Source organism: Rhipicephalus microplus, chromosome 6, assembly GCF_043290135.1.
Source record: "Rhipicephalus microplus isolate Deutch F79 chromosome 6, USDA_Rmic, whole genome shotgun sequence".
In the NCBI taxonomy this organism is placed as follows: Eukaryota; Metazoa; Arthropoda; class Arachnida; order Ixodida; family Ixodidae; genus Rhipicephalus; species Rhipicephalus microplus.
This window is the reverse complement of record NC_134705.1, coordinates 56,062,482-56,089,963: the sequence shown is the minus strand read 5'-3', so window position 1 is coordinate 56,089,963 and position 27,482 is coordinate 56,062,482. Positions and strand designations below refer to the sequence as shown.

The window sequence follows — 27,482 nt, the reverse complement described above, 5'->3', positions numbered from 1 at the left end:
ATGCAGTGACCACAGAAAGAAGTGGTCTCAAAATCACCTAGACTTGAAGAAGGAGTGACAGAAACTGATAATCAAGAAGCCAATCAATGAGCTAGCGCTAAAAGGGGAAGTACAGAAATTGAGAGTCTCACTTCAGAACAGATACATGGCTCTTATCGAAAAAAACAGCCTTCGTGTTGACGCAATGAACGATAATCTGACACCTATTATTACGGAGTGTGCAGTGGAGGTTGGAGGTACGGTATACAGACAGGACACTAGCACGCTGTTTCAGGAGACAAAGAACCCAACTAAAAAATGTCAAAGCAAGAGAACCTCAAAAACAACAAAAAATAGAACCAGCAGAACTTTCAAAGTTGGTTATTAAGCGTAACTTACCTTATGTAAGAATGTCTAACACGAAGAGAACTAAAAAGCTCTAAAGAACGGAGGAAGCGTCAAAGTAGCGAAGAGGAAACTTGGTATAGGCAAAAACCATACGTGCGCACTTAGGGATAAGGAAGACAAAGTGACTACCAAAATAGTGGAAGAGTTCTGCGGAGATCTGTACTGTAGCCGGGACAACTATGACCTTAAGTTAAGAACTAGAAGTAACGCAGATGACATTCCACCAGTAATGGCAGACGAAGTCAAAAAACACATGGTGGTTGTGGCAAGTCAGAAAAGCCTTGGATGGGTTACAAAGAGGCAAAACTGTTGGTGAGGTTCATATCTGCTGAAAGACGGAGGACATATTGTGTGAGAAAATATAGCAACCCTGTTTACAAAGTGTCTGCTGAAGAAAAGGTTACCAGAATCTCGGAAGAATGCTAACATCATCTTAATACATAAGAAAGAAGACGACAAGGGCTCGCAGAATTACAGGCCGTTCACCTTGCTCTACGTCGTATACAAGCAATTTACAAAGGTAATAGCAACAGAACTAGGACAACTTTAGATTTTTATCAACCAAATAAATAAGCGGGATTTCGAACAGGCTACTCAACAATCGATCACAATTATACTATCAGTCAGGTAATATAGAAATGCTCAGAATACAGCCACCCACTATACATAGCCTTCATAGATTTCTACAAAGCATTTGGTTCAGTTGAAATATCAGCAGGCCAGAACATTGCGTGATCAGGGCGTCGACAAAGCATAAGTAAGCATCCTGGATGAAATATTCTTAGCATTAACTGACAAAAGAGTGTTTCATAAAAAAAGTGAGGGTATACAAATACAGAAGGGTGTAGGCCAAGAAGATACCATCTTTCCTATACTAATAACCGCGAGCTTACAGAGGTTTTCAGAGGCTTAGAATGGGAGAAGTTAAGGATAAGAATAAATGGAGCGCATCTTCGTAGCTTGCGCTTCGCCGATGACACTGCATTGCTGTGTAACTCAGGGGACAAATATTCACTCATGTTTACTGAATTAGACAAGCAGGGCAGAAAGTTTGGTCTTCAAATTATTCTGTAGAAAGTAAAGTGACGTACAACAATTTAAGAAAAGAACAGCGCTTCGAGATAGAGATAGTGACAGGCAATAACCGCGAAGCCAAACCACGAGATTGAAGTAACTAGAAGAATAAGAACTCGAAAGTGCACATCCGGCTAGCACTCTCAAATCTTGACTTGTAGATTGCCACTATCCGTCAATAGAAACGTATGTACCAGCTCCATGTTGCCGGTTCTTACCTACAGAGCAGAAACATGGAGGCTTACAATAAGGGCTAAGTTTAATTGATTGATTTGTGGGGTTGAACGTCCCAAAACCACCATATGATTATGAGAGACGCCGTAGTGGAGGGCTCCGGAAATTTCGACCTCCTGGGGATCTTTAACGTGCACCCAAATCTGAGCACACGGGCCTACAACATTTCCGCCTCCATCTAAAATGCAGCCGCCGCAGCCGGAATTCGATCCCGCGACCTGCGGGTCTGCAGCCGAGTACCTTAGCCACTAGACCACCGCGGTGGGGCAGGGCTCAGTTTAAACAGAGGACGATACTGTGAGTGATACAAAGGAAAATTATAGGTATAACCTTGGGAGACAAAAGGCAGCAGAGTAGACCAGGAAAGAAACCGCGATAAAAGGTATCGTAGATGAAAATCAAGAAGAAATAAATGTACATTCACTGGATATGTAGCGCGTAGACACGGTATATGCTGGTCATTAACGGTAACGGACTTTATTCCCAGAAAAGGCAAGTGGGTTAGAGGGTGACGCGAATTTAGGTGGGCAAATGAGATTAGGAAGTTGGTGGGCGTAAAGCGGCAGCAACAAGCACAAAACCGAGTTGATTGGCGGAACATAGGAGAGAGCTAAATGTTTCAGTGAACGTACTCAGGCTGATGATGAATATGATGATGATTATTCGCAAAGACAAAAAGTGGTGATCAGTCCAAAACAGGGTCGTGGAAGCATCACTGATACAGAGATCTTTTTTCGCAATGTTGAAAGCTTCCGAAGACAGCAGCGCATGCTCAATCTGGTTTTTTCCTAAGATGAACGTCTGTTCAAATCGCGCTTCACAAGAAATATAGTAATAATACCATTACTAATAATATATTAATAATAATAATAATAATAATAATAATAATAATAATAATAATAATAATAATAATAATAATAATAATAATAATAATAATAATAATAATAATAATAATATAATAATAATAATAATAATAATAATAATAATAATAATAATAATAATAATAATATTAATATTATAATAACCAATCATTTATTTAACGTGCTCTGGAACAACCATGCGGTGTTAGTGGAGGCGCACTTGAAATGAAAAATGAAAATACACAATACAATAAACAACTACAAAAACCAACAAAATTGAAATAAATCAAACAAAAACATTCAAAACGCAATGACAAAAAGAAGTCAGCTCTAAATGGGAAGAATAAAAAACAGGACGTGAATCATAAAAGGATAGTGAAAAATAAGGGGAATATACGCAAGTATGGGAAGACTTCCTGACAAACGGAAAGGGAAAAATCTGTACATTGTGCGAAAAATAATTAAAACATATCACTTTTAACTTTCCAAAAGCAGGGTATGATCAGGAGAGATGTCGTAGTGAATGGCTACGAAAGCGTCCAGCATCTGGGAGCTAACATAAGTGCAAAGCTAAGATAAAACAATCGTAGCGGACTGTGGAAAAACATCAAGATCATAAAAGTTAACATTGTATAGCATTTGCATTTTGTCCATGGTAGAGCGCCGAAAGAAGTTGGCAGGTACATGAAAGATCTATTCACACTGGTTTACTTATGCGGAACGCGAAAATATACAAATCCCAGAAGCGAAGGGCAGGATATCATGCCGTGAACTTGTTCGTAAATAAATAAGGGTTTAGAAGGATGTCGATTTCAGTGAAGGGATGGCGATGATAATAATCTGGTAGTGTTAGAACGAGACCCCGAGTAATTTATAGCAAAACTACGGTTGTAAACGCTTATATATTATTCTGGACGGGCTCAATGGCGTCACTGCCAGATTTAGCGATGTCCTTCCAGGTTGATTTGTGGGGTTTAACGTGCGAGGACCACCATATGATTATGAGAGACGTCATGGTGGAGAACTCCGAAAATTTCGACCACCTGGAATTCTTTAACGTGCACCCGAATCGGAGCACATTGGCCTACAACATTACCGCCTCCATCGAGAATGCAGCCACCGCAGCCGGGATTCGATCCCGCAACCTCCTGCGGGTCAACAGCCGAGTACCTTAGCCACCAGACCACCGTAGTAGGGCTGTCATTTCAGATCAAAGAAGCATGTAATAATAAAAATATAGTAATATAAGCCAGGGTTTATTGTCCCAAGAAGGCGATATGATAACGAGAGGCATCGTACTGGAGGGCTCCAGAAATTTCAAGCACTTGGGTTTGTTTACCCTAAACCTAAAATCAAGTACAAGGGCCTCAAACATTTTCATCTCCATCAAAAAGTTAGCCACCCAAGCTTCGATACCTTCTCGCGACTTTCCTGTTAGCAGTCGAGGCCGTAATCACTGGGCCACCGCAGTGAGGCTGCCCCAAACTGCTGCAAACGTTAAAATGAGCCACGAAGTAGGGTCACTTATCGGCATTCTCGTTTATATTTGTTCGTGTTGCCTGAGTCACTCATTGACGCTTCTCCCCGTTTGACCAACGTGGGTCTTAACAAACGAAAGTGATGTGACATAAAACTCGTGGATGACACACGGGATATAGGAGACTGCGTTCCGTGTCGGATATGGAAACCTGCTTAGCTCACACCTTAGGTGTGGCAGCTTGTTCGGCGCAGAAAACGTCACGGAACACCTTGCCTGTCGGCACGTTTCTTGCTGTGTTGATAAGAAATCGCCAGTGATCTGACCATGTCGCTTGCGACCTCCACACTCTTAGTGAATTTTCTTTGGCCAAGCCGCTTAAGTCAGCAATGAATTAAGGAGCCTGCATACTATATTATCTGATTATCAAAGTTTCCTTCTGTCGTGTGAGAGCACGGTTTCCTGAAAAATAATTGTATGACATAAATTGCAAGAAACTCACTCAGGTAACCCGTAGAAAAGTTTAACAAGACTGCTGATAAATGAGCCCATTTTAGGGCTCATAATGGCTCTTTTAGCAGTTGTGTAATGCGAATCGAATCGACATTGATCTCAGGCAGAAACCAAAATGAGCATGTGGGGCGGGCTTCAGGCTATGCTCACATTGTGAAAAGAGATCATGAATCAGCTGCACTGGCTCGTCCCTCAAGTGCTTTTTATTTATTTATTTATTTATATTTATTTATTTATTCATTTATTTATTTATTTATTTATAGAATTACCTGTAGCACAACGAGGGCATTATTGCATTGGGGTAACACGATTAATCACGTAAAAGAACATATGTTTACACAAAGACAAAGATGAAAGAATGAGATGATAAGAAAGGGGTGTGGGCAATAAAGAGGCGACATATGGAAAATTTGAATGTAAAAACAGCTGGAACTGGGAAAATGTTTTACAATCTGCTATACCTTTAGGAAGTCTGTTCCAAAGCGTGGAGGTGAGGTGTGAGGAAAGGATGAATAATGAAACACAATTGTGCGGCATCGCGTTTCAATTACCTTACAGACATGATCACAACACATGGAGGTCAAGTGAGGGGGGGGGGAATGTACAAGTTTTTGTCAATACCTGTGAGATCTGAGTAACTACAAAAAAATGTTCCAATTTTGTTGCTAAGCGGCGTTGGGCTAGGGTTTTCCTGCAAAGATTGTCTTTAATTAATGAGATGCTGATTTTATAGTTCTGATTACCAGAGACAAATCTGGCTGCGCTGTTCTGGATACGCTCAAAATTATTTACCAGACAGATGGGGTCTGGGTCCCATGCTGCGCAAGCGTATTCGTGTAATGGATGAACGCTCGTATTATAAAGGTATTCTTTAACGCTCCTGGCGGCTTTGTGAAAATTGCGTCCAATGAGGTTAAGCATTCGGGAAGATTTTAAAGTAACATGTTCAATATACCTAGTCCATGACAGATTTTCTGAAAAATAAACGCCAAAATATTTGTAATGCTGTACCCGTTCAAGTGATGTATCGTCCAAATGATAATCCGATCTCAGAGGCAAATGTTTGCGCGTAAAAGATAAAAAATGACATTTAGTACTATTCAACGCATACACCACGTGGAACACCAAGTTTGAGTTTTGTTTATATTGGTTTGTCGGGTAATGACATCGTGTACGTTTATTATGTTCCTATAACTGACGCAGTCATCTGCTTATAATCTGACATAGCAAGGAAGACCCTGCACAATATCATTGATATAAACCAATAATAACGAGGGTTTCAAAACAGACCCTTGCGGCACACATGAAGTAACTGTTATTCCAGTTGACGTACAGCCATTATTTGATTACAATTCGCTGTGTTCGCCTATCTGGTACGCCCATGTCATCCCTCTCTGTGATAAACTTGTTGTGTGCGCCTGCGCGGTAATGACTTCCTTGGAACTCTGTATGCAATGACAAATGAAAGAATAAAACACTTCATAGCAATCGTTTGTGTCGTACCTTTTCTATACGACGTGGTGTAGTAGAGACACTGCGTTTTCTGTTCTTACTACTTACCGATGTTCACGTTATCTGTTTTAATTCAACCTATTCCCGATTCTTCCCTCGGAGTGCGATGCGGCATTTGCATTCATAGCGTTTCTTGTAACCTATACGACTGTATCTTTCCTGTAACTTTTGTGTTAATATTTTGAAGCAATATCTTTATAACGTAATATCTGAGGAGCAATGTGTGTTTGGTGTAATGTTGACAAATATGGTTTGAACATCCCTTCCATTGCGGGGTGTGCACTTTTACACATTGACCTTCGACGCTTGTCGTGGATGCGTAGTTACATCAGAAGTGTGACGTGCTTGTATGTAAAAGCAATTTTCCATGACGGAGGAAATGTTTGTGGCCCGTTCACTTCGGTTCCCTAGACTGCAGCATCTCTCATAATCATATGCTTGTTTTTTTTTCAGATCTAAAATTCCGTGTACAACTATTATTTCAATAATAATAATAATAATAATAATAATAATAATAATAATAATAATAATAATAATAATAATAATAATAATAATAATAATAATAATAATAATAATAATAATAATAATAATAACATATTATTATTATTATTATTATTATTATTATTATTATTATTATTATTATTATTATTATTATTATTATTATTATTATTAATATTATTATTATTATTATTATTATTATTATTATTATTATTATTATTATTATTATTATTATTATTATTATTATTATTATTATTATTATTATTATTATCGTAAACTGAGTCAACAACTTCATCATTTAGCTTTATTGTGCGACGAGCGGTTGCACATGGCTACTTGGCTTGAGAAACTTTCCTGTTCATTGAGTCGATTCACGAGCCGCATTCACGAAGCCACACAAAAACATAGTCTTTCTTTGTTTGAAATTCACAACAGGAATTATAAAGTTGTTATGTAGTACCTTCCTGAAAGTAGAAATAAATATACATTTAGGGGCTTGTTTTTTTTTTGCAAGACGCTTTATCAATCAGGTATCATGCCAATAGAAGTGTAGTGGATGTCGTTACAAGTAATTGTAATGTAAACGCGACAAATAAAGAGTGGACAAAAAGTAACATGCCATGGCCAGTTGTTCAAAGGTCGCAGGTTCGGTCCCTGCCCACGGCAATTTATCTTTTCGCCCACATTTCATTCTTCACATTTACGATTAAATTACTCGTATAATCCCCTATTTAATTCTTGGAATGATTGTCTGTTAGTACTCAGTATTATTAAGCCAGAAACTTGAATGTAATACAAAAAAAACAGAACATGACGAGACGTCATTGTTGACTAGCCACAATACCTTCATTCTGGCGCCAGCTATTGGAAAACCAACGCTATTGCAAGAGATTTCTCCTCTCGGGGGCAAGGTCATACATCCTCCTGCTTCACTCATTCCGTAGCTGTTGCGAAGCTCCTCCAACTGGAAGGTGGTTGTCAGCTCTTCTGCCAAGCATGGTGGTGGCAGGGAGGCAATCATGGTAATCCTTTTGACTTTCTTTCTAAGGAGAGCGTCCCAGTCTTGAGATGTTTTCATAAATTCTAGTATTCGTTTTAGTCTCGAAGGAACTTCAAGCATTGCCACAGTCTGAAAAAATTCAAACGAAACATTCGACGCATTTCAATGAACGAAGAATGACGATTCGGGGAAGATAGTTCTTAAAATTCATATTGTCTACGTTTAGGTTGCAAAAAATTAGGAAGAGTTTGTGCTCGTTGGTGGTTTAGAAAGTTCCATCAAAGGTATGATTGATAATACTATAATTGTAAAGGTATCTTTGCCTCTTACATATGATTCCCCCGTGTTGACCCATTATGTGTAAACTGAATGACAAAAGGCGGCATAAAGAGTTGATGACAAAGCTTAGTTTTAAAGTAGAATATGCGTTGAAAGTACCGATTTGTGTAAAAGCGTTGTCCTTGTAGGTGTTTCTTATTGTTTCCCTACTACTATGACTGTTTTTAGTCTTTAGAAAACCTTTTTATTCGCATACACACATCTGTTTCGAATATAGCAACGCTTATCTAACCACCAACACAGAGGACATTGAGGGTCGACGGCAATGCTAGGTCCTCATGTCCACGATGTGTGCGTTCAAGTCGCTGAATCTTATGAAGGGCTTGTCCTTGTATATATTATATACAATTTTGTCACAATTTAGATCAATATTATTTTATTGTTTCATCTTTATTGTGTATCAGATCCACGCATCTCCTAGTGATGAACATGGACGGGGGCTGGGGAACCTCGACCATAAGGTGTTTAACCCCTTAAGTGTGTTTCCTGCAAACTACGCTAGAGCTTCTTCGTTACCAAGATACTCAATTTCTCAATCAACGTTTTCATTGCATAGTTAAAAATAATGATGTGAAGAAATAATTGGTTAGAGTTACCCCCTCCCGAATTTATATATAATCATTACCTTGCAGTCCATTATTATGCCAAAAACGTCTAGAGGTACGGCGTGACACGTCTTGCTGATCGCAACGGTACATCCAATATGGAGGGCAAGAAGCCACATGCTGAACACCGGGAGACAGCAAATAGCCATGTCACCGAGCAAGACATCAGCTGGAGAGAGCACTCCGCTAGCGCTGTGAGAGAAACGGTTTCGAGAATATTAGTACGTCGTTTGAATGCGAGGTCTCTTCTTGGAGAGTATTGTCAGTAAAAAGATGAGTACAAGACGTTTGGTGAATGGTCGTGATATCCAAGCCAAAATTGTGGAATTATTAAGCTTCACATTTAGGAGTTGAACGTGGTAGCGATATCCTTTCCCTAGTCCGTACTTTAACCATTTTGTCCATACGTTTTATTGTATGACATTACTCGAGATGTTTAAATTGTGTATTACTACAATGTTATTGAATAGGTTGAAAGGGCCTTCTGCCGGAAAAGGTTAGCTTTCGCATATGAATGCATTCTGTTTATTAGGTAGCATACTTCGAACAACGAGCACGTATATGCATGAAATTCTTTTGAGCTCTCTATACACGCCCTAGTGGTTCAAAGAGAAGCCATGCTGTAATGTGTGTGCCTTTTGTAATGGGTGCCTTGGTTTGAACTAGGAAGTCGTTATGACCATTACATGTTGTCATGCGCGATGATAATCCACGATAGCACTATGCAACATTACTGAGATATAATGTTGTATTGTTTTGTACATGTGTTTGCAAAGCATGAATGCCATTTTCGCTGCACCTAAAATCAGAAGAAGTTCTGTTAACTCTATTTCCAAGCAGTCGCGTGGCTTTGTGATGGAACCCTTCCTCGCCACGCAAACAGCGTCGGTTCGTTGTTCACTCGAATTAGTAAGTTTTTTTTATTTTTTTTCTTTGTGTCTTTGTCGATGATTTGTCACGCACAAGAGAATAATCTTTTGGTTGGTTGGTTTTACTTACCAACTACGCTGACACCGCAATTTTTGCGAAACAAGCTTTTAACCACTATCGCGTTCATATACCTCTCATTAGACTCGCATTGTAATGATTCTTTTCTGTTCTACAAGGAATACCCACGGAATACTTAACGCCGCACTCATCGGAGCCTGGCCTTGCCGACAATAATTATCAGAGGCTTCATCATAAGGAAGCCTGCGAATAGCCGGAAGCCATAAGAAAAAGGCTAGAACAGTGCAAAATATTAAGGACGGCAATACAGAAACATTTGAGACAGAACGTGAAAGTAGAGATCAGAGTGGGTAGAAAATTTGTAGATAATAGAAGCTGCCTCACATATTTGGTTCGCTGACTACCGCAACTCCACTCATTTACTTCACACCATACCCTGAGATAATGCTTAAAATATTGAGTTGTTTAACGCGTCATTCTTTTCCTAAAGTTTTATACACGCAGCAGGCAAACACATACTCTAGGAACTACTTTGGTCGTATATATTGGTGTAAGGTCGAGAATCTTGTAAAGTATATAAAAACGTTATTAGGACTCAAACATTAAATTATATGACGACTGTGCAAATATTTCGCCAAAGAGTAATCGCCTTTGTTTGTAAAGTTCGACACTAGGAAGTCAGCAGGTCCGGATTACTTCTTAGCCGAATGAGTTCCTAAGACTGTGTTTCGCGAATTTTATTCGAAAAATTTAGTGTATCGCTCCACTACGGAAAGGTGTGAATAAAGAAAGTGGCTGTTGGTAAGAGCAGCGCTTGTATTGAAATACGGAGAAAAAGGGATGGAGGAAGGGCAGAGAGTATATGTAGACGAACTCATTGTACGTAATTACCGCGCGATCTCTATTACATGCAGCTCGTGCAAAAATTACAGCATAAAACTTCAAAGCAGTCATCATCATCATCAACAGCTAGACCATGATTGCTAAAAATGATATGCTTTAATGTTTTTAAGCAACCACTGAAGTATAAATATTGAAGATAAAAACTAAACACTTGAGCGAAAGGTGCCGCAGAGTCGCAATGAAAGCTACAAGACCCACCTTACAGAGCCTTTCCTTAACACTTATTGGGTAACTGCTGCAAGCACACTTTCTGGGTACTCACTATGGTAATAAAAATATTTTTTCTGGGTAGCAGGCTGACATTCTCTTTGCAATTTTTCATCATTCTTCTGAGAAGCGTCGTATCCAGTAAACACTTGCAAGGAATTTTGTGCCAACTGTTCTTTCAGTGGCTGACGACGATCACAAATTGTGCATGAAGTGGGTATGCGCCAAAGTTAATAGGTGATCAAGAACAAACTTTTGCAGTGTTGGAGCATTAGACGAACCACTCCTTACGTTATTCGCATTGCGGGACGCCTGGTTGTTCTTTTGCTGTTTTAAGAGGTTTTTAAGTGCGAAGCATTTTTTAGTGAATTTTAGTGACTTAGGGTATCTATCTATCTATCTATCTATCTATCTATCTATCTATATATACATCTATCTATGTAGCCGCTTAAAACTTTTAGCTCTGTAGGCCGTTTCAGTAATGGTATCAATAATAAAGTTGGCATGCATAACGTGACTGTATGATGAGCCAAATTGACTATAGTCATAACATAAAATTTATGACATGTATGCCATGAAAGTCATAATTTATATCCCATGGTCTTGCTGCTCTTGTGGTGGTTTCATTAACATGACATGTAGCAAAACTGGTATGGTATGACATGACTTCGTGGTGAAAACAAGCTACAGACCCCAACTTGAAAATCATGACATGCTTGTGATGTAACAACATGACTACATGATACACTCGTGATGCGCTGGCGGCCGTTTCGCAAGCTTTAAATATACTAAATTTTGTATTACGGGACGTGAATGGTCGACAAAGCTTTGCGACAGGTGCAAACATGATAATCATGATATGTGTGTCATGTAACAACATGAATACAGGCCACGCTCATGATGCGCTCACTGGCGTTTCACGAGCTTCACCTTGCCATATTAGATATTACGTCACGTGATTGAATGGTGAAGGTATGTGACTAGAGCAAACATGATAATCATGAGAGGCCTGTCCTGCAAGAAACTGATTTCCCGCTACACTCAAGGCGCCAATACGCTTTGACGTTACCCGGCGCGTGCACGCCCGCGTTTGTTTTGTCGCGTCACGCCAGCGATGCCACGCTGCAGGCGCCGATCTGCCTGCAGGCTCGCGCCGCGCTGCGTTCCTTTGACGCATGCGCGTTTGATCGCACCTGGCGTTCCTTGGTCTCGAAGTGAGACAGACGCGGTGCTCTCTGAATAATGAGACTAGCGTCCGGCGCTAGTCTCAGGACGCTAGTCTCACCGGTCGCGCTTGGCGTCAGACTACAGAGTGCTCGTGTGTTGCTAGCGTAGCGTCGCTGTGCCCAGCATGCGCGCGCGTCAGCGTTATGTCAGAGTATTCGGGCCCTTCATGATGCGACCGCTGCCGTTTCACTAGCTTCACACATAGTAAATTTGGTGTTACGGGACGTGAAGACGACGAAGGTATGTAACTGGTGCAAACATGATAATCATGGGATGCGTGTCGTGTAACAGAATGACTACGCCATGCTAATGATGCGCTTGTGGCCGTTTCGCTAGCTCCACATATTCCAAATACCAATGGACGACGAATGTAAGTTACACGTCCAAGCATGGTAATCACGATATGCGTGTTATGTAAAACGTGACTACCTGCTATGTTCATAGCGCACTCGCAGCCGTTTTGCAAGCACAACATAGTTATCAGCAAGATAACTGACACATTGAAACATGATAATTATGGCATGGGTGTCAGGTTATACTGAAGTGCACGCTACGTTCATAGCACGGCGGCCGTTTCGGTAGCTTCACATAAACCAAGTTTAGTATCAGGCAACGTGAATACATGACGACGGTGAATAACACGTCCAAACACGATAGTCATCACATGCAAGTCATGTACGACATAATTTACTTCCGCCTCGTAATGTTTTTCCAATTTTAAAGTGACACACAACCTTTCCCATATGGGCTTCGCATAAAATCGATTCCCGCTGAAAGTGGAATTTGTCAAGTTTTACTCTTATTAACGTGATTATTTGCCGACATCAAGCCTGCCTAAAACAAGTTTGCTTCTCAGGAACAGGGTTAGCTGAGTGTTCGAATGCTTGGCTGGCACACAGTGGATCTGGTCACGAGTTCCACTGTGTCCTTCGTACTGAGGTTTTTTTTTGGTATTTCGTGTATAGTGTTTATGGAAACCAGCGGTGGCAGCAGCAGACAACTACGGCGCTGCATGTGACCCGAGTTGTGATCTCATAACAGCTTTCACTGCAATATATTCTTTTACGTGGTTTCCAAAAACACCCATCAACGGTCACCCAGATTTTCTAAACAACACGCAAATTTGCATCGTCACGTAATCCTAGAGAGGAAATACATAAGACCTTAATACTTTAGTCAAAATCGTTTGATAATGTTTTCATGCCAAAATAATCGAAAACTTTCATGAGCTTGGTGTTGCTTTTGAGAGTATGAAACGTCTCACTGCTTATTTGCTTAGCAAATTAGCAAGAAGTTACCAAACCAAGCTCAAGTCTCATATATTGCCTGTTTCGTCCAGGATACCACAGACATCAGTGTGGGGTCCAATTTTTTTGTGTACTTTAATACTATTGCGAAAGCTGTTCACTTTTTTGTTGACGTGAGACTTCTCACGGATGACTTAGTGTTGTATACCTGTGTACAAAACATTGCTGACCAGGTTTGTCTCAACGATTCTTTGTGTGCTGTGAACGAGTGGTGTAAAATATGGGGTACAAATTTATTTCGACAAGACTACTTGTATAACGACATCAAATGAAGAAGCACCCTTGACTGTTACACATAAAATAAAAAGTAAAGCGATCAAATCCAGTAAATTATCTCGCCGTCACAATCACAAGAAATCTTCGAAGCATATTCAACATATTTGTAGTTCGTCTGTACATAAGCCTGATCTCATAAAGCAAAATCTAAGAGTACTTTCCCTCAGATAATGATAATGACTCACAAAACAGTGACACGCCCATTTCTATAGTATGTCGGTATCCTATTGGTCACACACCGTCAAAGCTTGTTGATGAGCTAGAAAGGATCAGCGAATGGCAGCCAGATTTAATTATTCGCGCTACCTGACGACGCAATTATTAACCATGCTAGCTCACAGGCCTTACTTCCAAAGGCTGTCTACACGCAGGTGAATCGCATGCCAAAAACTTCGATATAAAGACTATAACAAATACGTAGATCAAACTTTGTGATTGCACACCCTAGCCCGAGTGTCAGCGCGTATGAATCATGATGTGCTATTTTCTCTTAGGCTAACCTCCCTGTCCTTCCTCATTTATTCCTCCTTCTATTTTCTCTAAGCCACGAGAACTGATGTCTCAAGTCCTCGTTTCTGTGTCGTAGAATGATTGACTGAAACAAGCTCGATGCCAGTGTGAGTCTGCTGAAGTTTTTCAGCGTCATTTGGTACAGAGTTGTGCTATGTATTGTATTTTATTGCTGTATAGTGCGCTTTTCCACCCCTGTAACAACCTGGGAGGGCTCACAGTATTTTAAATGAATAAATAAATATACAGAATACGTAGTCAGATGTTGCAACCTTGAAGTGAAAATGACAGGAACAAAAGTAACTGATTCGCCGTAACCACACATTTAAGGCAGATGACATGAATAACTCTCAACCCCTAATTATGAAGGCTGAAAAAGAAACCACGAAGGGTGGCACTTCTGTGAACATAAAACATACTTAAAACAATGCAAGAAGACGCGATGCATACCTGAAAAATCAGTGCGAGCACGGCTGAGAACGCACATAAGACAAGCACAGAAAATCACACACTGTTACGTATTTATAGATCCAAAAAAGTAAAACTGGTAACTCTGCTGTGGAAACCTGTAAAACGTTGTGCTTGTAGGCGTTGGTTATGAGAACAAACAGGTATATATTGTCGCGACCTCAAGAGAGAGGTCGTACTCGAAGACGATGAGAAAACAGCAGCGGGTCGGTCTTTTTGTTAACCGCGCGAGAGAGAGTTCCTCATCTTTCTCGTTGTCGCGTTCTGCATAAAAGCGTGCAGATGCGCGTATGCGCTGTCGCCTTCGTCTTTTTCGCGGGACGCACGTGACATTCGCCTCCCTCCAAAAGTGGCATCGTCCCGATGCGCAGCCAAGGCACTCTACTTATAAAAACGCACATATGCACCGGCACGCACAGGACAAACGAGAGTTAGCTGGACAAGTAGGGTTTCATCTGGATGACATGCACGATTTCGGGTGAGCAGTTTCGGTGACTATAACTGCAATTGCCGTCGGGAATAACTTCGTAGTTGATGTCGTTCAATCGTCGGGTGACTCGATATGGGCCAAAGTATCGCCGTAATAGCTTTTTTGAAAGTCCGCGTCGACGTATTGGGATCCAGACCCATACCTTGTCGCCTGGTTTGTAGGTTACTAATTTATGTCGTAGGTCGTACCGTTTTGCATCTTTGTGTTGCTGGTGACAAATACGCACGCGGGCTAGCTGTCGGGCTTCTTCGGCACGCTGACCAAATTCTTCGGCGTCAGCATGAGTGTCGTCACACTCGTGCGGCAGCATAGCGTCCAACGTTGTAGTGACCTCGCGCCCGTGTATTAAGCTAAATGGCGTCATTCCGGTAGTTTCCTGCCGGGCAGTATTATAGGCGAAGGTCACATAAGGCAAGATTTCGTCCCAGTTCTTGTGTTCTGTGTCGACATACATGCAGAGCATGTCTGCGAGGGTCTTACTAAGCCGCTCTGTTAGTCCGTTTGTTTGTGGGTGGTACGCCGTTGTTCTCCGGTGAGCTGTACCACTGAGCCTGAGAACCGACTCCAAAAGTTCTGCCACGAACGCAGTTCCTCTATCCGTGATGAGAACTGTTGGAGGACCATGCCGAAGGACGACGTTTTCTATGAAGAAATGAGCTGCTTCTGCTGCTGTGGCCCTCGGCATGGTTTTAGTTTCTGCGTAGCGAGTCAAGTAATCAGTGGCGACAATGATCCATCTGTTCCCTGTGGTAGAAGTTGGGAATGGGCCCAGGAAATCCATTCCGATTTGGGCGAATGGCTTTGCTGGTACTTGAACGGAATGTAATAAGCCTGCCGGCCTGCCGGGTGGTGCTTTGCGTCTTTGACAGTCGGCACATGTTTGAACGTGATGTTTCACAGCAGCAGGTAGGTTAGGCCAGTAGTAACTGTTTTGCAGACGGGACAATGTTCGAGTGTAACCGAGATTACCAGAGGTGACTTCATCATGGCAGGCTTCCAGAATTTCTTTTCGCAGTGATGCAGGGACGACGAGCAAGTATGGGCTGCCGGGGGGAGAAAAGTTTTTCTTGTATAAGACGTCGTTCCTTAAACAAAAAGATGGCACTCCTCTTGCAAAAGTTCGCGGAACGTCTTCCCGTCGTCCTTCTAAGAAATCGATAAGCGAAAGCAGGTCAGGGTCACTGCACTGCTGTTGTGAGATAGTGGCCGCGTTGATGACTTCCAAGAATGCGGCATCCATAGACTCGTCATCAATAGCGGTAGGCTCAACGGGTGACCGCGAGAGACAGTCTGCGTCGGTGTGCTTCTTCCCTGATTTATAAATAATGGTCATATCAAACTTCTGAAGCCGAAAGCTCCAGCGTGCTAAACGGCCGGATGGGTCTTTCAAGTTAGTGAGCCAGCAAAGCGAGTGGTGATCACTGACGACCTTGAATGAGCGGCCGTACAAATACGGTCGAAATTTGAGAACCGCTCAAACCACGGCGAGGCACTCTTTCTCGGTAGTCGAGTAGTTTTCTTCCGTGCGAGAGAGAGCTCTGCTGGCATAGGCTATAACTTTCTCGGAGTTATCTTGCCATTGTATCACTACGGCGCCCAGGCCTACATTGCTTGCGTCGGTGTGAAGTGTTGTTGGCGCTTCCTGGTCAAAGTGCGCCAGAACCGGAGGTGTTTGGAGGCGTTGGCGTAATTCGTTGAACGCTGTTTGTTCCTTTTCGCTCCAAAGAAAGGGGACATCCTCTCGTGTGAGCCGCGTCAGAGGCACCGCAATAGACGAAAAGTTGGCGATGAATCGTCGGTAATAAGCGCAGAGGCCTAAGAAGCGTCTCACTGCTCTTTTGTCATGCGGTGCGGGAAACTTTGCGACAGCGTCAATTTTGCCCGGGTCAGGTCGAACACCTTCGTGGCTGACCACGTGGCCTAAGAAGCAAAGTTCGTTGAAACCGAAATGGCACTTCTCTGGCTTTAAAGTCAGGCCAGCCGAACGTATAGCTTGTAGAACTGCGAATAATCGACTTAGGTGTTCCTCGAATGTAGCTGAGAAGACGACAACGTCGTCTAGATAAACCAAGCATGTCTGCCACTTAAGTCCTGATCGCACAGTGTCCATTAAACGCTGAAAAGTGGCTGGCGCTGAGCATAACCTGAATGGAAGCACTTTAAATTCATAAAGACCGTCGGGCGTCACGAAGGCAGTTTTCTCACGGTCTCTCTCGTCGACCTCTATTTGCCAATAGCCACTTCGCAGGTCCATCGATGAGAAATAGCGTGCATGCCGCAGCCGATCAAGAGAGTCATCTATACGTGGCAGTGGGTAGACGTCTTTCTTCGTTACTTGATTTAACTTGGGGTAATCCATACAGAAACGCAAGCTGCCGTCTTTCTTTTTAACCAATACCACGGGGGATGCCCAGGGACTCTTGGAAGGCTGTATTACGTCATCTTGGAGCATCTTCTGAACTTGCTTTTGGATCTCCTCACGTTCTTTCGGAGCCACACGGTATAAGTTTTGACGGATCGGTCTCGCATTTTCTTCAATGATGATTCGGTGCCGGGTCAGTGGTGTTTGCTTGACTTTTGACGTGCACGAAAAACAATTTTTGAACTGGTGTATCAGCTCTAGTAGGCGCTGTTTTTCCGAGGCTGACAGGGTTGAGCAAATGTTGACAGACAAAGCTGTCGAAGCTGGGATGGTCGCCTCGTCCGGTTGCAAAGCGAAGCAATCTCTGGCTTGGTCCACGTCGTCGTAGTAGGCAATCGCGGTGCACTTCTGGATGTGACGACGCTCGTTGCTGAAGTTGGTGATGAGGACTTCTGCCTGCCCTTCAATTAGTGCCAGAATGCCTCTCGCTATTGAAACACCTTGCGTAAGCAATAGCGTGTCTATTCGCTCCGCTATCACCTCATTACGGCACGGCCGTTCACACAACACCGACACAAGGCAGCAAGATCTCGGCAGGAGCATCACATCATCGGCTACACGTAAACGTTGCAGTTGTTCTTCAGTGGTGGCGTCGACGTAAGGATGGGCGAAAAGGTGACGATACGTTCTGGGATGTTGATGATAGCACCGTACTCTCGCAGAAAATCCATACCCAAAATCAACTCTTTACAACAGTCCGGTAAAATGACAAAAGTGACGACGAAGTTCGAATCATCGATTACGAGCCGAGCGGTGCATTTACCGGTTGGCGTCATTAGCTGCCCACCAGCACTCCTTATGCTCGGCCCACTCCACGGCGTCTTAACCTTCTTAAGGCAGTCGGCGAGCTCTTGTCGCATAATAGAGAAGTCAGCACCAGTGTCAACCAGTGCTGTTACGTGGTGCCCGTCTATAATAACGCTGAGGTCGGCACACGCAAATTCATTGGCAGTAGTACTCGTGGTTGTTGTCGTCTTCGTCATCACCGTCGTCACGTCGTCTTTGTGTAGAGGCAAGGGGGTCTTTTTGGCGTCTCGGCAATTGGCAACCTTGCCCCCGGAGGTCGCGGCAGTTAGTTTCCCTGGCACGGGCTTGGGGAGCGGTTTCTGATGGCGTCCGCGTATCTTTGGCGATTCGGGGAATTCTGACCTCGTGCAGGTGAGGGAGACCGCCAGCGACGACTTGGTGAAGACGCTTGGTTGGTCGGTAGGTGATCAGCACCATGGTCACGAGGGCCTTCAGAATAAAAAGAAGCGGGCCGAGAAAAGTTTCCAAACCGCGTTTCTGGATGACGGCAGTAGCGCGAGATGTGGCCTGGTTCGCCGCAGTGGAAACAAAGGGGTCGACGGTCGGCAGTGCGCCACAAGTCGGTCCGACGTACTGGTGGTCGCCGCACAGGTTCACGCTGCCACCACGGCAAGGTAATGGGCCGCGGCTGAAAGGGTGCTTCTTCTGGGGCAGGCGGATGACGGTGGATGGCATCAGCATAGGTCAGTGGACGTGGTTCGGGTGGTGGCGCCGGTGATGGAAAGGCTTGCCGTAGTTCCTGGCGCACGATTTCTGCAACAGAAGCAACTGGGGGATCGGTAGACGGAAGGCCGAGGGCCCGCAGCTCTTCCCCCAGAATTTGTCGAATCATTTGCCGTAAAAAGTTTTCGGAAACGGTAGCGTTTTGAGCGGCGGCACCAGCAGGCGTTTGGTCGGGCAGGCGGTCAAAGTGGCGGCATCGTTGCCGGAGCGCCCGCTCAATGACAGTCGCCTCTTTGATGAATTCATCCACTGTTGTTGGTGGATTTCGTACAAGGCCGGCAAAAAGCGGTTCCTTAACTCCCCGCATCTGATGACGAACTTTCCTTGCTTCGGGCATGTCAGGGTCAGCGCGGCGAAATAGGCGGGCCATATCCTCAGCGAACATGGCCACGCTTTCGTTCGGCTTTTGCATGCGGGCTTCGATCATCTGTTGTGCGAGATCCCGTCGGTCCGCACTCAGGAACGTCTCGAGAAGCTTTTGGCGGAAATTGTCCCAGGTTTGGAAAGTAGGCTCCCTGTTGTCGTACCATGTGCGAGCGCTATTTTCCATTGTGAAGTAGGCACGGCCAAGTTTTTCTTGCACGCTCCAACGATTCACCACAGCGGACCGCTCGAACTGGTCGAGCCAGTCCTCGCCGTCTTCATACGATTCTCCACGGAAGACTTCGGGAACACGAGGAGTCTCAAAAGTTACCTGGTAAGGGTGAGTCGTCTGGGCCGAAGGAAGATTCGCAGACGCTGAAGGGGCCGCCGTGTTGGTAACAGGAGATGCCGTCAAGAGTTCTAGGCTTAGGCCTAATAGGCGCCGGCTGAATCGGTGCACTGGAGTCGCAACAAGACGTTGAGGCTCCGGACTGGGTGTACGGTCCCGAACAACGCTTTCTTGCATCAGGTTGAAGGCCCCAGCACTTCCACCAGTTTCGCAACGTCAAGAGAGAGGTCGTACTCGAAGACGCTGAGAAAACAGCAGCGGGTCGGTCTTTTTGTTAACCGCGTGAGAGAGAGTTCCTCATCTTTCTCGTTGTTGCGTTCTGCATAAAAGCGTGCAGATGCGTGTATGCGCTGTCGCCTTCGTCTTTTTCGCGGGACGCACGTGACAATATAAAGGTCACATGTTTAGCTACTAGAAAACCAGGTTTTAGGCGCCAATAAAGTGCGGGCACAACAAAGATTAGGCCCTCCAAATCGTATTGTTAGACCTTCTAAACTCTTGAAACAAGCCACCTTGAATAAGAACGTGCGCAACCAATGTGGATGAACGAAAAGCAGACAAAATTCAGTTTAAGACGATGCAAAGGCGCCAATAGTGTTCACAGCCAGGCAATGGTCTCTTTTGTGGTCGGGTTGGCGGAACATGGTCTCTCCATCTACTGTTCAGCCTCGTGAGTTGAGTGTCCATCGTGGAACAAGAAAAGACCAATGGATCTGATTATTTGCGTCATAACTGAGAAGGGCAGCAAAGGAGCGAATAGGCAAACCACTAAGATGCAAGAAGGAAATTTACGCTTTGTTTTTACTGGGCATATTAGCACATGTTTATTTGCTCCTTGTTTGTCAACATCCTAGAGGGCCCCTTAACTGATTAGAGCATATCGAGTTGACATGTGTCATCCATTCACTTCGCGCCTACGATCCCGTCTACCGAGGTGCACTACGCTTGTCTTTCACGAGTGCATGCCTTAACACAGAGGAGGTGACGTACAATATTAGAAAACTTTAGTTGCTTGTACTAAAGGCTCTACGTCGGCAACGTGCTGCGCGCAGCATACGCTATATTTAAGGCTGCCTTCTACAGCATTAGCTCACCGTGCGCAACAACTGAAACGTGTACTTCACCTCAGCGTCAACAGGCTTGCCTTTGAGCGTTGCTTCACGTCATCTCGTGGAAAAACAAGAAGCTGTAATAACCGATATTTTGCGACAATATACACAAGTCAAAACGAGAGGCAAGCCGATCTTCGCCATGAACGAGTAGTGGTTTGGGGGGTTGAGAATAGGTTAACTAGCAGCATTAGGGACAGAGACGGCGAAAACGATGGCTTACTTCAAATTTAACATTTATAATTTGCTACAGATATTTTCTAAGATCATGAAACAACAAAAAAACAAAGGAGGGTTCCTAACTGCTAAATACAAAAATGCCCTGTTGGTGGTGGCGCTTTCACGTGTCATTGTTTACGTGCTGTGAATGCTGCTTTCACACTGCTGAGGGCACCTTGTGCGAGACCAGACGCTCGAGTTTCGCAGAAAACGGACGTGTACCCACATGCAGGCTAACTGCACAACTAGAACTAACCTTCACTTTCTAAAAATCGGAATGCTTTTGAAGGCAATCATTCTGACATCTTTCCCTTAGACACACGTAGCAAACACAACAGTTAAAAGGGATCACACACACGACACCCCGTCAAGAATCTACGGCATGAATTCGCGCAATCAGCGACGTTATAAAACTATGTGGTTTTGCTTCGTAAACGACGTTCTCCGGTCACCCAACATTGTGCTCTTGCTTAGCAGTGATCCCAATCCCCTGAATATGTTCAACGATTGGCTTTCGGTTACTTAACTGAGGTGCAGCTCCACAAAAATTCACATGGACTTTGGTCACTGGCACGATCACCGTGGTTTGTTGGTCACATACATATTGTCTGTTTTGGCCTCGGAAGCTCCAGATCTCATGAGAGCCGCTGGTAAGGTACGTAACGGCCGTAGCGGCTGCAACGTAAGTGCCTAGATCTAGCGTGCGCATTCCTTGCGTTCGCGAACACACGCAACTCTCTTAGGTTCAGCGCATGCGCACTCTTGCTCGCTCTCGCGCGTTGCTTACGCTAGGCTGTTGCACGCGCAGAAATAAAACTCTCTAATAAATCATTCTGCGTACGCCGCAGTAGTACCGGAAATTAGAGAATTTCTCCAGGTGGCATGTTTATTCGTGCTATACGTTACTTAATAGAAGAATGAAAGTTGATAGAAACGTTGAATATACAAACGGAATCTGTGCGCGTGTTTATTTATATATTTATTTCCTTTGGATGGAGCAAGTGCCAAACAGCTTCCTCCATTTCCTTTGCGTTAGTGTTCTCATGATTTTCGCGTCCTGCCAGTGCCAGCCCTCACAAAACTTGGCACAGTTTTCTAGCGGTGTGATTTTCTAGCGGTGTGATGTTGTCGATCGTTGTAAGGGTACACGCTGCTGTAGGCCACGGAGAAAGAATTGAGCTGAGCAGTATCGAAGATACATATCTTAGATACTTTCTTAGATACTCTTTGGGTATCTTCTTTCAGTATCGCAATACATCGCGCAAGACGAGTATCCGTATTTTCGTCACAATCAATAATATATCATGTAGCTGAAGATACGCGGTACTACGATCGCCACGCTTGCATTTCAAACATCATTTGATGACTCAAGTCCAAATTTGAAGCTAGTAATAATGTCAGTAAGCCAACTGAATGAAACCAAGAGCCGCCAATTGCTATTCTCCCCGCCATGCTTCACCAGTGAGGGCAGGTGGTAAGGTGCCCGCGTCCTTTTAGGTGCAGCGGAGTATAGCATGACAGAGCTCACGCAGTCTCGAAAGAAACCGTCGCTTTTTTACGTGCTTCTTAGACCAAGCAACTGTTTGACAAGCCTGGTGTGATGAGCGAAGAAAACGACAACGACGGAAGTGCGGGGCAAGGCGCGTGTAATGTGCGCGTGAGTGTCAGCGAATCAGCTGATGACCTGTGGTGGCCCATAGAGGTGGCGTGCCACGATTGGGCCACGGGGGACCATCACGTGGCAGTGGGCTTTGTGGCTGGGGACGAGCCGAAGCAGCGGCAGACGGGAGACAGCGGGCCGAAGCGTCGGACGCAGGCGATCCAGGTTCCGGCCAGGGAACGCGGCCGTCCACGCTACTGCCGTCCAACTACCAGCTGGGGCGGCGTTGCCGGCACGAGTACTGCATCTCGGGGCGCGGCCTGGCCTGCTGTTCTCTTCCTTGCCGAGGGCATCGCGGATCTCGGCGAGGCGTCTCCACGGTCAGCCGTTCAACACAGCGATGAACGTGGCCTGGCTAATGGTCACGGTTGCGTCGAGCATCGCGTCTCGGCGCACGCTCTTCGCTGGACGGGCTGGCCATGCCCCGCATGGAGCATCGCGTCTCCTATGCGGGTTGACTGCTCCGTAGTCGCACCTACGCCATCAAGCGCCAGTGTCACCAGAGCGTCGCACTTCGGCAAGGGACGAGCGAGACGTTCTGCCGGGCGAGACGCGGGCGTGTGTTCGGAGAACCACGGAGCCGGGCGAGGTTAAGGGTGGCCGAGGATTCAGATGCCAGGGGAGAGACTGGCTGAATCTAGGATCGCCGAGCGGTGCCGAGCAACGGGCCAGACTCGGACGTGGGCCACGAGCTCATGAGCTGCAGGGTGCACCCGAGGGTACCTGGCGGTGCCCTGGCCAAGAAGGCACGTGCGGAAAAGAGAGCTCGAGGGTGGAGGCCACGAAGGCAGACGAAGCAGTGCGCCGCTCGAGAGGACGAGTTCCTGGGAGCGTTCCTGAGCCGGACGTCGGACCCGTACGTGTCGGCTAGGTCGAGCTCCGGCGTGTTCGCTCGGGGTCGAGTCCGCCGGCCGGTACAGGGTGCAAGGACGGGGCCTGCTGAACGGCTCCTGCCTGGGTGCAGTGGCCGGGAGCAGGTTCGTGGACGAGGCCTACCTGGCGTGGTCCTCGTGAGCCGGGGCCTGACCCTGAACCTCAGGAGTTGCGACCCTGACTGCTGGCCGCGACGTCTGACTAAACGGCGCTGCACACGGTAGCGCATCCGTGTGCCGTAAGCCGTTCCAGCCGCTCCAGCCGTGCCACCTTTGCCCTCGCGCACGTCGACAATCGCATCATGTCGGGACGACGGGGACCCAAACTGTGAGGCAGCGTTTTCCTTTTGCGAACTGAGAACTCTACGCGCTGGACTCGGAGTAAGCGTAGCCGCGAGCTCTCCGCATGCTAGAGGTCTGACTCTCATACATGTTGCGTGACGCTTGGCGTGTAGGGTTGGACATATAGTTTTATTTTCACCTGCCACTTCGTTCTCTAGTGTATAATATAACGCTTCTTTTGTTCGCATCCATTGTTGATGTGAATCCTTTTTCGTCCGCTGTCAACAAACATAGTGACGAACGTCCGTAACCATCACAATTTCTGGCGTCCGCGAGACAGGACTAAGCTCTCGCCTTACATCTGAGAGCCTCACGTTGTTTGTGTGTGGCGGACGAGAATGGACGACAAGAGGAAGCTAGTTGAGCTAGGGAAGGAGATGGGGCTGAGTGGTGAGGCTTTGCTGGCATGGGTGAGCGCTGAGGAAAAAGAAATGAGGGACCAGAGAGCGAAAGATCGAGAGGAGGCACGGCTAGCAGCACAGGTGGAGCATGAGCGTGAAATGGCTCGCATGGAGGCTGAAAGGCTCCTGCTCGAGGAGCGACGTCGTGTCGCAGAAGCGCAGCGGCCGAGCACGAGTTCTGCGGATGATAGCATGGGTGGTGGTCAGAGTTTTCGCAGCCCACACAAAATGATTCCGCCCTACAATGAGAGTAGGGACGAACTGGATGCGTACATCCAGAGATTTGAGAGGGTTGCCATGAGCCAAGGCTGGCCAACGGACAAGTGGGCCCTGTCACTGAGCTTGTGTCTAACGGGAGAAGCCTTGACCGTGGTAGGACGGATGTCTGCAGAAGACTCTACGGACTACGCAAAGCTCAAGCAGACGCTCCTCCAGCGGTTCCGTTATACAGAGGAGGGATACCGCACGAAGTTTAGGGATGCCCGGCCCGAGAATACTGAGACAGGTCGACAGTTCGCGGGACGTCTCTGTGGATACTTCGACCATTGGCAGGAGCTGGCGAAGACTCCCAAAACATATGATGCACTGCGAGACAAGATGGTGTCCGAGCAATTCCTCAGGCGGTGCGACGAGAAGTTGGCTGTCTTCTTGAAGGAGCGAGGATGTCAAAACCTGGACACGTTGGCAACGACGGCTGATCAATATTTGGAAGCTCAGGGAATTGTGAATCTCGCTAGAGGAAAAGACGAAAAAGGGAAACCGATGGCTACAGCTAAAGTTGACACTGTCAGCGAAAGCAAAGGAAAACCGCTTTGTTTTCTGTGCAACAAGCCGGGTCATCGAGCTTCCGATTGCTGGACAAAATCTCGAGCGCCCAAGTCGACGTCGTGCTGGATCTGTAAGAAGTCGGGGCACAGATCCGATAGTTGTCCCTTAAACTCGGGAAAACGTAGAGAGGCATCATGTTCCGTCTTGGGATACCAGAAAGCGCAGCAGGAGAAATCAATGGAAGATGCGCCTGACAATCAGGATGAGAAACATTGTCATGACACGTGTGATGGGACCCAAAGCAACGCAACTTGCGACAACGGGTCAAAACAAATGCCAACTGTAAAGGGCTATCTCGAAGGGAAACGGGTTACCGTATTGCGGGATACCGGTTGCAATACAGTAGTGGTGAAACGATCGCTAGTTCCTGACTGCAACTTGACTGGCAACACCCGTACCGTTCGCTTATTGGACCGATCTGCAAAAGTCTTACCAGAAGCAGAGGTGTACATAGATTCTCCGTTTTTCAGAGGTCAGGTGCTTGCTGTTTGTATGGAGAATCCATTGTATGAAGTCGTGCTTGGCAACATTGCGGGTGTACTATCAGCTGCCCGACCAGCCCCGAAGCAGCCAGCAAGACGTCCAAAACTAGCACAGATTCACCATGATCCAGTATGCACTGAAGAAGAACCTGAAGATGCAACCTCAGCAGATAGAAGACGACAAGATGACATGTCGGCGGCTGCAGGAAAAGAAAGGAAAAAGCCCAGTGAACTGATTGTTCCTCGGATCCAACCCCTGGATATCAGCCGGGAAGCGCTAAAGAATTTACAGCACGCAGATCCCACGCTGGAAACCTGCTTCGCCGCATTGGGGAAGGTCATATCTAAGAAGCCAGCAGTCACTGAGTTTGTGCTGGTACGCGACATTCTTTTCCGGCGCCACCGCACGGCAGAAAGGCGAGGAACGCCGGTGAGTGAGCTGCCGCACCGCAGCTGTGGCGAGCAGCATATCAGCACGGCACAGACGGTTATGTGCTGGCAGAACCCGCACTTGTAACCGCTACGCCCGGGCGGTGATCAAGAGCTTGGAAACGAGGTCCGAGGTCGCGCTGGTCCAGGCTTCTCCGCCACCACTGCTCGAGAGTCGCGAGTCCACGGGACTGTTCTTCCTCATCACTGCGTATTGTGAGAAAAGTTGTTTGACTGAAACAACTTTCTTGTGCAGGGGGTTATTGTGATGAGCGAAGAAAACGACAACGACGGAAGTGCGGGGCAAGGCGCGTGTAATGTGCGCGTGAGTGTCAGCGAATCAGCTGATGACCTGTGGTGGCCCATAGAGGTGGCGTGCCACGATTGGGCCACGGGGGACCATCACGTGGCAGTGGGCTTTGTGGCTGGGGACGAGCCGAAGCAGCGGCAGACGGGAGACAGCGGGCCGAAGCGTCGGACGCAGGCGATCCAGGTTCCGGCCAGGGAACGCGGCCGTCCACGCTACTGCCGTCCAACTACCAGCTGGGGCGGCGTTGCCGGCACGAGTACTGCATCTCGGGGCGCGGCCTGGCCTGCTGTTCTCTTCCTTGCCGAGGGCATCGCGGATCTCGGCGAGGCGTCTCCACGGTCAGCCGTTCAACACAGCGATGAACGTGGCCTGGCTAATGGTCACGGTTGCGTCGAGCATCGCGTCTCGGCGCACGCTCTTCGCTGGACGGGCTGGCCATGCCCCGCATGGAGCATCGCGTCTCCTATGCGGGTTGACTGCTCCGTAGTCGCACCTACGCCATCAAGCGCCAGTGTCACCAGAGCGTCGCACTTCGGCAAGGGACGAGCGAGACGTTCTGCCGGGCGAGACGCGGGCGTGTGTTCGGAGAACCACGGAGCCGGGCGAGGTTAAGGGTGGCCGAGGATTCAGATGCCAGGGGAGAGACTGGCTGAATCTAGGATCGCCGAGCGGTGCCGAGCAACGGGCCAGACTCGGACGTGGGCCACGAGCTCATGAGCTGCAGGGTGCACCCGAGGGTACCTGGCGGTGCCCTGGCCAAGAAGGCACGTGCGGAAAAGAGAGCTCGAGGGTGGAGGCCACGAAGGCAGACGAAGCAGTGCGCCGCTCGAGAGGACGAGTTCCTGGGAGCGTTCCTGAGCCGGACGTCGGACCCGTACGTGTCGGCTAGGTCGAGCTCCGGCGTGTTCGCTCGGGGTCGAGTCCGCCGGCCGGTACAGGGTGCAAGGACGGGGCCTGCTGAACGGCTCCTGCCTGGGTGCAGTGGCCGGGAGCAGGTTCGTGGACGAGGCCTACCTGGCGTGGTCCTCGTGAGCCGGGGCCTGACCCTGAACCTCAGGAGTTGCGACCCTGACTGCTGGCCGCGACGTCTGACTAAACGGCGCTGCACACGGTAGCGCATCCGTGTGCCGTAAGCCGTTCCAGCCGCTCCAGCCGTGCCACCTTTGCCCTCGCGCACGTCGACAATCGCATCATGTCGGGACGACGGGGACCCAAACTGTGAGGCAGCGTTTTCCTTTTGCGAACTGAGAACTCTACGCGCTGGACTCGGAGTAAGCGTAGCCGCGAGCTCTCCGCATGCTAGAGGTCTGACTCTCATACATGTTGCGTGA

At 46.6% G+C, this 27,482-nt stretch overlaps 1 protein-coding gene across 1 annotated transcript in view; it reads right to left on the bottom strand.

The window, feature by feature from the left end:
- LOC119167641 (luciferin 4-monooxygenase) overlaps positions 1-27,482 on the bottom strand; it is a 105,005-nt gene that overhangs the window by 11,233 nt on the left and 66,290 nt on the right. Inside the window, exons 7-8 of the mRNA XM_075865981.1 lie at positions 8,520-8,691; positions 7,400-7,684 (exon numbers count right to left, since the gene is read on the bottom strand). Coding sequence (XP_075722096.1) covers positions 7,400-7,684; positions 8,520-8,691 — 457 coding nt within the window. The remainder of the gene's footprint in view (positions 1-7,399; positions 7,685-8,519; positions 8,692-27,482) is intronic.